General features: G+C 47.5%; 6 protein-coding genes across 6 annotated transcripts; 4 read left to right on the forward strand and 2 right to left on the reverse strand.

Annotated features, from left to right (window-relative positions):
- Positions 1–11: 11 nt before the first annotated feature.
- PENARI_c014G10784 (dipeptidase) lies at positions 12–1,444 on the reverse strand (the record flags this gene model as incomplete). The annotated part of the gene is made up of 3 exons (XM_022633619.1): positions 12–168; positions 254–1,133; positions 1,204–1,444. 3 exons carry the CDS (start codon positions 1,442–1,444, stop codon positions 12–14), a joined length of 1,278 nt encoding a protein of 425 aa, XP_022486622.1.
- Positions 1,445–2,132: 688 nt separating this feature from the next.
- Positions 2,133–5,302, forward strand: PENARI_c014G04008 (MFS transporter; the record flags this gene model as incomplete). The annotated part of the gene is made up of 6 exons (XM_022633473.1): positions 2,133–2,236; positions 2,304–2,419; positions 2,469–3,194; positions 3,251–3,416; positions 4,173–4,833; positions 4,901–5,302. The coding sequence occupies 6 exons, from the start codon at positions 2,133–2,135 to the stop codon at positions 5,300–5,302; spliced, it is 2,175 nt and encodes a 724-aa protein (XP_022486508.1).
- Positions 5,303–5,714: 412 nt separating this feature from the next.
- PENARI_c014G11484 (uncharacterized protein) lies at positions 5,715–6,119 on the forward strand (the record flags this gene model as incomplete). Its single annotated transcript, XM_022633632.1, has 1 exon — positions 5,715–6,119. One exon carries the CDS (start codon positions 5,715–5,717, stop codon positions 6,117–6,119), a length of 405 nt encoding a protein of 134 aa, XP_022486754.1.
- Positions 6,120–6,523: 404 nt separating this feature from the next.
- PENARI_c014G02419 (M20 family metallopeptidase) lies at positions 6,524–7,555 on the forward strand (the record flags this gene model as incomplete). The annotated part of the gene is made up of 1 exon (XM_022633442.1): positions 6,524–7,555. The coding sequence occupies one exon, from the start codon at positions 6,524–6,526 to the stop codon at positions 7,553–7,555; it is 1,032 nt and encodes a 343-aa protein (XP_022486585.1).
- Positions 7,556–7,749: 194 nt separating this feature from the next.
- Positions 7,750–9,058, forward strand: PENARI_c014G06618 (uncharacterized protein; the record flags this gene model as incomplete). Its single annotated transcript, XM_022633531.1, has 2 exons — positions 7,750–7,917; positions 7,970–9,058. The coding sequence occupies 2 exons, from the start codon at positions 7,750–7,752 to the stop codon at positions 9,056–9,058; spliced, it is 1,257 nt and encodes a 418-aa protein (XP_022486645.1).
- Positions 9,059–9,147: 89 nt separating this feature from the next.
- On the reverse strand, positions 9,148–9,699 carry PENARI_c014G00094 (uncharacterized protein; the record flags this gene model as incomplete). The annotated part of the gene is made up of 2 exons (XM_022633391.1): positions 9,148–9,468; positions 9,532–9,699. 2 exons carry the CDS (start codon positions 9,697–9,699, stop codon positions 9,148–9,150), a joined length of 489 nt encoding a protein of 162 aa, XP_022486556.1.
- Between the last annotated feature and the right edge of the window lie 565 nt (positions 9,700–10,264).

Raw genomic sequence — 10,264 nt, forward strand, 5'->3', positions numbered from 1 at the left:
TCAAGTAGCACCTATGGATAGTCCTGCGCCTGTATCCGATCAGGGTTCCCTGGGATCATATTCGGCAAAGGATTGTTCCATCTCGACCAACTACGGCCTTCCCAGACATCTTCTATGGGCTTCTCGCTCGCAAATTTCTCTGCATTTTGCTCGTTCCGTCTCCAGACTCTGGGTTACCCCTACTGTCAGCGCTATGTTTTGCATATTGCTTCGACTGAAATCAGTCGGTTCTTGTGGTTTATCGAAAACTCACCTCAGGATATTCTCGCCAATCAATTTCCTGATTTGCTTGTCCGTAGCTCCTCTTCGCATCACAGCCTCGATTAATTTAGGGTAATCCGCCAATGAGTGAATACCATTCGCCAGAGTGACTGTCCCATCAAAATCACCTCCAATCCCGACATGATCCCAACCTGCTAACTCGACGATGTGCATTATATGATCGACCACGGTCTCGACATCGGCACTTTCTGGGTGAGTTGCGTTCAAGAACCTCTTCACAAACATCACCATCAAAACCCCGCCGTTTGTCTTTAACCGCTTGATAACATCATCAGGGGCATTTCGGAAATTTTTTGCCAAGGCATAGCATGTACTATGACTGAAAATCACCGGCGATCGAGTGATATCCAATACTTGTCTCATGGTTTGATGTGACGTATGGGATAAATCTACCATCATACCTAGCCGGTTCATCTCATGGATAGCCAACGCTCCGAATGAGGACAGTCCGGCATCGGAGTCAATTCCCAGAGCAGTCACTGTAGCAGCTGCAGTCGCGTAGGCATTGTCGCTGTTATGAGTGACTGTGATATAACGCACTCCTAGATCCCACAATTGGCGAATAACTGCGATGGAGGAGCCGGTTTGGTGTAACCCTTCTGCACCCAGCATAGATGCTACTTTGCCTGCTTTGAAAGCTTCCACGGCAAAAGCAGCCGTGGGACAAAACTTCAGCTCGGGTGTTGCTTCTATAAAGCGCCGAGCGACATCAATTTGCTCAAGGGTATCGCGTACGATGTGACTTGGGTCGTCTACATGCTTCGTGTCGGGGCATTCCATGAACACAGACCAGAACTGCCCTCCAACCCGGCCTTGTCGCAGGCGCTTGAGATCAGTGTGACTAGCGAGTCCTAAGTACAGAATTTATCCGTCAGTAAATCACCAACGTGTGATGTTTCAACATTTCCTTTGAGTTCGCACCTTGCCGGAATGTGAAGCGGTCGCTATTGATCTTATTCTGAAGTTCGATCCGAAGGAGGTAAGGCAAATCATTATGGCCATCAATTAATGGTGTATCTTTCAAAATACTGGCTATCCGTGCTGGAATGTCTAGTGGAAGCTCCGACTCGGATTGAATGCGATAAAGGGCCCATAGCGAGGCAGCCAACAAAGTAATGACGGACAGTCCGACGGCTGCGCGGTGTTGTTCAAGGCAGTTCATTCAAGCGTTTTTTATTTTCTTTTTTTGTCTCTCAAAATAAAAGTAAAATGCGAAGCTCCTCCCAGTCAATCTGGCGATTTCTTTTCTGCTTGGGTTAGAACAGCAAACGATCGGCGTCGGTTTGTTACTGGATCCGTCGAGCTCGAAGCTGCAAGCCGATTGGTCTGGCAACCTTGCGATATAACCGATCGTAGCAAGATAAGCAATAGGCTTTACCTTTGTGATCAGTTGAATTAAAGTTGTATGTAAATACGAAAGCTGCCGTATGGTCTCGATAAGCATAATCTCGGCCTGCTGGACCTTGGGCCAAGGAGCCCTGGAATCCATAGTGTCCTCGCTTATTATCGTACAACTGGCGTTATATATCAAAGCATAATCTGTCGGAATTCGCAACTTCATTGTTACCTCCAGGGGCAAACACAAGGCCCCTTTTCACCTTGTCAAACATTAAAAGCACTCCAATGGAAACGAAATCAATCAAAGATGCCCCCACGGCCAACATCCACGAGCCCGGCATAAGCGTCGGTTCAGCCGAGATCTACATTGATCCAGTCAAAGAAAGAAGGATGATGAGGAAATTTGATGTAAGATGGCATCATATGCACATATGTGCATCGAGGCTCAAGTGCTTGCATTGTTAATGCAAATATAGATTTTTGCGATTGGAATGTTGGGCCTGTTTTACATGATGGCCAACTTGGACCGAAGCAATATCGGTAACGCGAATACAGCTGGGTTGCAAGAGGACTTGGGCCTAGTTGGGAATCAGTTTGGAACCGCTACAACTTTGCTGTATGAGCCCTTGGCCCTTTGATCTCGCTATGTTTGAATAATTGCCGACGATATATTTTACCAACAGGTACGCTACCTATGTCCCCTTTGAGGGACCGATTGCGGTGCTCCTTAAGATCATCGGGCCTAAGCCATTGTTATCAACGTGCGCCTTCTGCTGGGGGGTTACAACTCTTGGAATGGGTATGTAGATGGCTTTCAAAGCTCTATGTTCAGGTGTTAACCTTCTCAGCCTTCATTCAAAACTGGCAAGGGCTTTATGCCTGTCGGCTACTGATCGGCCTTTCCGAAGCTGGATTAATCCCCTGCATCAACGTATACATTGCGCTAGTATACAAGAAGAGCGAACGAGGAAAACGCTCTGCTTTAATCTTTGCATTTAGTGCCTTTTCGAGTGCGTTTGGTGGGCTTCTCGCTTTCGGGCTCACGCAGGTCCACGGACCTAACGGGTGGGAAGGCTGGCGCTGGCTGTTTGCCATTGAAGGTGCCATGACTTTGATTCTCGTGCCACTTTTCTTTTTCGTGTTCCCGAAACATCCCACCACTGCCTGGTTTCTAAGCGCTGAAGAAAAGAGCATGATTCAAGCCCGATACGACAATGATCCTCATTGGGGACAGGATGAAGAATTCAGTTGGGCTGAGTCTCTAAGTGCTCTAACCGATCCTAAATGGTTTGCATTTTGGATCTACCAGTTCAGCGTGGACGTCTCCCTTTATGGATTCACGACTTTCCTACCCAAAATCATTTCTGGGTTGGGACACTCCGGCGTACGAGCAAATCTGATGACAGTCCCAATTTACATGGTTGGCCTGGTGTGGTTCCTGCTGATTGCATATTGTTCGGACAGGGCCAATGTCAGAGGTCCCTTCCTCGCCGGGCCTCTGCTATGTCTGATCATCGGTTACTCGATTCTCATTTCGGTGGAGAACCTGAACGTCCGATTCTTCGCGTGTTTTGGTAAGTTTAGAATCCCATTTGACTCCTTTTGCCATTCTCGGACTCAATTCTTCTAGTTGTCGCGCTCGGCATTTATCCCACAACCGGTTTGTCGCTCATGTGGCTTCAAGACAACACGGCTCGCCACTTCAAACGGGCCACGATGGTCGGTATGACACTCTGCTTCGGAAACACTGCGGGTGTCGCTGTCGGGCAGATATTCACCACGCAATCTGCTCCGCGGTATATAAAGGGACTTTCGATCAGCCTGGGGCTTGCGGTGGTGGCATTGGTGATGGTCGCTTCGTTGATGACGGGGATGACGGTAGTGAACAGAAGAAGAGCAGAAAGAATTCGCCGGGCTGAAGAAGCAGGTGAGGTACTGGAAAGAAGACCGGAGAAAGGCGACTATGATGTGTTCTTCCGATACTCTCTGTGATTAGTTAGAGTTTCTGCCTTAGGTCGATAGGGCCTTGTTCCTTACCTGTTTGATGTTCCTTTCTCTTTCTCTTTCTCTCTCTCTCTCTCTCTGTCTATATAAGCTAGCTTAATACAAATGATTTCCTTTCCTTAATAGGAACGCGTGGGTACGTGTGGGTCGTTACTCCGCACTCTTATCTATTTCCCCGTAGATAACGCTCCGTTTTTGTTTCCGACAGCCTTCAGCTTCTCCATTTCATCATCGTGTCATCTACTCTCATGGCATCCAGACACGGCCCCTCAGTCAAGCGGCAAAGGCGCATCTATGTAGCGTGAGATGGCCCCGAATCCTATCTCTTCCTAGACTGACAAATTATGGTTTGGTATAGTTGCCGACGGTGTCACTCACAGAAGATCAAATGCTCGGGCACTCAACCCTGTCAATCATGCTGCATATCACAAAATCGCGATCAATGCGAGTTTCCTACACGTGACCGAAAGATATCGGTGTCCGAGACGTACGCTATCAATTCAATGTCTTCCGAATACGCCTCGAAGCTAATGAAATCGAGATCCTAGATACATCAAAAAGCTAGAGGGAGAAGTCAAAGCTTTGAGAGCCCAAAAGCAGCGGTCGAGAGCTTCATCTGCGCTAGATGAGACAAGCTGTCTTACTCAAGATCCAGTTCAGCCCTCCACTCAGACCCCAGATATTGATGTCTCTAATCCTCTTCTTGAATCGCCCACTGGGTTCGTTGCCGCCAGATCATCCTCACAGCCCATCTTTATCGGTGAGGCTTCCTGCGTTGCCTTTGGGGACACCTTGCTCCAATGCGTCGATAAAGATGCCGATCTCTCACCGTGGGCATCTCCGACATATTTCCAACACGATATTTTTCATCGGCTAATGCGCCCAGAGGTGGTGTTGCCTGACCGAATACAAGCTCGCTTATTGGTGGAGGTTGCCATTCGATTCATAGGTACCGACTACCATTTGATTCTGAAGAAAACCTTTTTCGACACGCTGGACCGAACGTGTGCCGGAGAGATCCCCAGGAACCCTGCATGGATGTGCAAATTTTTTGTACTGCTAGCGCTGGGTGAAATGTACTCGAACCGAAAACGAAGGACGGCCGATCAACGCGTACCGGGAACAGACTACTTCCTGCGTGCCGTTGGTCTATTGCAAGATCTATATGAAACCCCTTCAGTGGAACAGGTAGAAGTCATGGTTCTTTTTGTAAGTCGATACATTCCAAGGTTCTCCGCGCTCCAAAAATTGGCGGCTTTGCTGAAGGTAAACATAGTGCTTTTATTCAAACGCTCTAGGACGCGTCAAAACAGCGTACACCTATAGTGGTATTGCTCTGAGAATGGCCCTTGGACTGGGCCTTCATCAAAGTCTGCCCACAGATACCAAGCTATGCCCGGTGGATCGTGAACACCGAAAGCGCGTCTGGTGGACACTTTACACGCTCGACCGACTATGCAGCTCCAACCTCGGATACCCTTTGCTTATAAGTGATGCTGTGATTGATGTGGAGCTTCCAACAAATGAAGGCCTTATTCCAGCCGAGTTGGAGGAATTTACAGATCCCAGCCACCTAGTCGCGAACGTTAAGCTGGCGAGAATCACAGGGCAAATCCGTAAAGATGCCTTTCCACTTCAGGCCGTCGTCCGCATCACTAATGAGCTTCATTCTAGTTAATGACATATATTGCCTCGCACAAAGATCTACAGAAACCTTTGTACAAAGGGTGCATCGAATTCTTCTGAGTCTGCGAAAATGGAATGAAGAACTCCCATCAATGCTACAACTACGCCAAGAGCATCTGCCTCGACACATTTCCAGTCTTCATCTTCATTATAATCAATGTGTGATTTCGACAACCCGTCCGATTCTATTATATCTTTTCAAGAATCGCTTTTCACTGAGCGCTACATCTGCCGAAGCCCCGCCCAGGGTCTTTTCCCCTACTACCCTCGCCCTGGCGGAAAGCTGTGTGCAGGCCGCACGGGCATCGAATTCCATCCTATCAAAGCTGTTTGTTGAAGGATCTCTAGCGTCATTTGGATACTTTGATGCGCACTATCTCTTCTCCTCCACTCTCATCTTGGTCATGTCTGCAGTCATGGATCCAAACGTGGGCATGTCAGATGCCGTCTCATATGCTTTCACTATACTCCGAGCTATGAAGGAAGATGGCAATCTTCCTAGCTTTGACTACTATGAGATCCTACAACGTACCCGAGCAAGTATTGGTAAGATGAGAGAAGGCAACGAAGCAAGCTCCCGTGTATCCGCCGTTCCCAATGGAAGCACAACGCCACAGGAACAACTGGTTCACGATGCCGATGGATCGGCCCTAGGCTTTGCGGACGGAGTTCCCCTAGATCATCCTCTTATAGATAGATTTCTGGCAGATAAAACCTTTGTATGGCCAGACGGAATGATCCCCCACGATGACTCTTTAAGAGACCTGGCGTGCGAGCTAGGAGATGAGTTTTTGTTTGGTCCGGCCTGATTTTGTCAACTTCAAGAAGGGTATTATTTTCAGTCCTTCTTCTACCCGTGACAGGTGATAAATTTTCGTTACTCATGAATATTCGAACTTGATAAGACTATCTCAAGATATCGGTGGCCCATCCGAAGGTAATCTCGATCTCTCGGTAGGAACGCCGAACTCGGGCAATGTACCCGGCCTGATCTATCTTAGGCGTAGGCTTATCATATCTCCAAATGCGTTTATTTGACCCGATTGATGTCTGAGCCTGCCGGATTACTGGAGTCGCCGGCTTAACTTGATCAGCCCGATTAATCAAAGCACTCAAGTGCTCAAGAGTCTATGTGGATTGTCCAATCTATGCACATATAATATTCGCCTTGGCTAATATCACCTTCCACGTATGAACTATATCGAATTCCATGATGGCTTCTGCGGTTGTCACTCTGCTTGGGCAGCTCATGCAAATCCCATCTATCAGCAACGAGGAACACGACATCGGTTTGTTTCTTGAACAGCATCTCCAGGGCTTAGGCTATACGGTTGAACGTATTCCAATCAGTCCGGATAGTCGCCGTTGCAATGTCTACGCCTACTTAGGCTCATCGCGCAAAACACGAATTTGTCTCACATCTCACATGGACACCGTTCCTCCGCACATCCCTATGAGATTGACGCCAAATACAATTTACGGACGGGGCTCATGCGATGATAAGGGCCCATTGGCCGCTCAAATTATTGCACTGGAAGAGCTACGTGTTGAAGACCGTATCCAGCCTAGTGATGTATCACTCCTTTTCGTCGTGGGAGAGGAAAAGGGTGGACCGGGAATGATCGCGGCCAACTCAATGAACCTGTCATGGGAGGCTGTCATATTTGGCGAGCCGACGGAAGGAAAACTCGCAGTGGGACATAAAGGGCATTACGTTTTCGAGCTCACAAGTGAGGGAGTTCCAGCGCACTCAGGCTATCCGCAGCGAGGGCGGAGCGCAATCTCCGTAATGACCGCTGTTCTGGCAGCGCTTGAGCGAACAACGTACCCATCATCAGACATAATTGGACCTTCCACCTTTCATTGTGGTCAAATCACAGGGGGCGTCGGATACAATATCCTTGCGGCGGAATGCACGGCTCTATGTGCGGTTCGAGTTGCAAGCGACTTGCCCGGGATTGAGCGATTGGTGGAAGCTATCGTTTCAGAGCATGAATATGTCCGCCTGAATAAGAAATTCATGTACCCAGAGCTGTACTTAGATCACGACGTACCGGGTATGGGCACGATGCCTGTCGCATTCGGGACTGACGCTCCGCGGTTGAAGGGAGAACATAAGAAGTACCTCTATGGACCGGGTTCTATCTTGGTTGCTCACGGAGATAACGAGAGTATCGGAATTGGGGAGCTTATTGAGAGTGTTCAGGTGTACAAGCGGATTGTGGAGCACTGTCTTCATGGATGATATGAGTAAAAGGCGTATGCCGGAAGGTCCACGCGTTGCCGATATATGAAGTCGGCAACAGGAGCATCTTGCCGAGATGAGATAAGATTCAACCCCCTCGATTGGGATAAATTATTTCTCTATACCACTCTTTTTTTGTCTTCGGAAATTCAAAATCACAAAACGTTGACTTTTTCTTCTTTTTTTTTTTTGAAATGACTCATTCGTCAATTCTCAGCGATCTACCAGTCCTTCCGTTGGCCGAGTCATTTGCGTTGACGGAGGCCTACAATCTCGATACATTCCCGAAAAAGGTCAATCTTGGCCAAGGGGTCTACCGCGATGAAGAATGCCAGCCTTGGATTTTGCCCAGTGTTCGAAGTGTAGGTATAGCCAATAAAATTTGCTGGGCGCCATCTAACAGTATTATTACAGGCAGAGGAGTTCCTGCACAGGCAACATCTCAATCACGAATATCTTCCAATACCAGGAGCCGCTGAATTCACCAAAGAGGCTCGAAACTTGCTTTTCAGTCCTCAATTGGCCCAGAACGAAAATATAACCAGCGTACAAACAGTCGCTGGAACAGGCGCGAACCACCTTGCTGCGCTATTCTGTGCTCGCTATCTGCGCCCCAAACATGTATTTATCTCCGATCCCACTTGGGACAATCATCATCTTATCTGGGAGACTGCTGGGCCGGATATCAAGCGCAAGCTTTATCCCTATTATGACCCCTTAACGCGGTCACTCAACTTCGACGGCATGATCGCCGAGCTAGAAAACTCCGCAGAAGAGAACGACGTCGTGATCTTACACGCTTGTGCCCATAACCCAACAGGCATTGACCCGACACATACGCAATGGGAGAAAATCGCGGACATTGTTGCAAAAAAACGTCTCTTTGTGGTTTTTGATAGTGCATATCAAGGTTTTGCGTCAGGCGATCTGGATGCTGACGCCTGGGCTATTCGATACTTCTACTCGAGATTTTTCGAAGGCGCCTCCTTACCAATATCGGCCACCCCGTCAGGCATGATTGTCTGCCAGTCTTTTTCGAAGAATTTTGGACTGTACGGTGAGCGAATCGGAGCATTACATCTTGTCACCCCGCCTTCCGTTTCACCTCGGGGTGCATATACACACCTAGTTCGACTGATTCGAGCGGAGATATCCTGCCCTTCTCTTTTTGGCGAGCGTTGTGTGCACATTATCCTGACAGACCCGGAGCTTCGCTCGAAGTGGGAAGAAGATGTGAAAACCATGGCGTCGCGAATCCAGCGGGTGAGGATGTCATTAAAGTTAGAATTGGAGAATATCGGTGCGCAAGGTAACTGGGATCACATCGAGCGCCAAATTGGAATGTTCAGTTATACCGGTTTGTCGAAGACCCAGGTCCGCCGACTGAAAGATGTTCATCATGTCTACATGTTGGAGAATGGGCGAATGAGCTTGAGCGGATTGAATGGAAAAAACGTGGCATATGTAGCCCGCGCAATCAAGGATGTGGTCGATCGGGATTAGTGTATGGCCTTGAAACACTACCAAAATACCAAGAAAAGTTGAGCCCCAGTTGAACCCCGGTACACTTCCAATTTTTTAATTCCGAGACCTCACAATTTGAATGCGATCTGGTCGACAGCCTTTTTCAGCTGTTCTGCTTCATAGACCACCTTTGAGACGATATCATCCGAGATGCCACCTAAAGGAAACTTCTGGTGAACCAAGCCGATTCTGGTCTTAAGGAAATTCTGTGAATGCTTCACGATTTGGTCATAGAAAGCAGGCTCAAACTCCTTCCAAATGGCGAGGATACCCTTCAGCTCCGGCATATATTTGTCGGCATATTCAAATTCCTTTTGCAAGGCAGCCCGTGCTGCATCAAAATGAGGACGAAGCTCGGGATAGTTCAAATAATTAAAAACGCCAACGGACTGTTTTGCGCCAATTCGCACCCTGACAAATATTTATGTCCGAAAAATCTCAAAAGAACTCACTCTCTGCACAATGCCAATGATATTTTTGGCTGGATCCTCATTGGTGTCAAGGGTGACGCCGGCAGCTATACTCTTAAGCGCCTTGTTGAAAACTTGCATTGAGATGGGATCCTTTCCTGTCCGAATGTTCATTTTAATCCTGTTCATGTCTGCAATGAAGTACGACATTCCTGTGCGATAGGAGTAGGAGCCTAAAACCTCAAAGACATAAGTGGTCCATGTAATGCAGCAACACGATTTAAAAGCCCTCCCGGCACTTGTACTCTTTAGGCAATAATAGGCTAGATCGTGGCTTTTGCTATCTCTCAGATGAGCTTCAAGCTAGCTCTGCCTAGCTTCCAGTCTCAAGTAATTTGACCATCAGGACCCGGGTTGGCACTACTGGGCGGACGAGCAAAAGGATTAGATACACGCGCTTGCTGGACTTTGTCCGGAAGCATAGATAAGCTCCAGTAATATAGAGAGTGTCCTATAGCAATTGAAGCTCAGAAGGTGATTTTTTTTTCTTCCTGAGATTTGTGGGGACTGATGCAATTCAGTTGGCTTTTGTGGATCAGGCCTGCTGACGGTAGTAGCCCCACTATGTTTTTATAACCCTAATATAATTTATTTAGATTCTCAAACTCTAATAAGCTATTATATTTACTATAATTTATTTAATTTATATATTAATTTTAATAAATATTCTAGATAAATACAAATTTCCATACATATAAGATTGCAAAATATGCTA

Source organism: Penicillium arizonense, assembly GCF_001773325.1.
Source record: "Penicillium arizonense strain CBS 141311 chromosome Unknown PENARI_contig014, whole genome shotgun sequence".
Taxonomy (NCBI): domain Eukaryota; kingdom Fungi; phylum Ascomycota; class Eurotiomycetes; order Eurotiales; family Aspergillaceae; genus Penicillium; species Penicillium arizonense.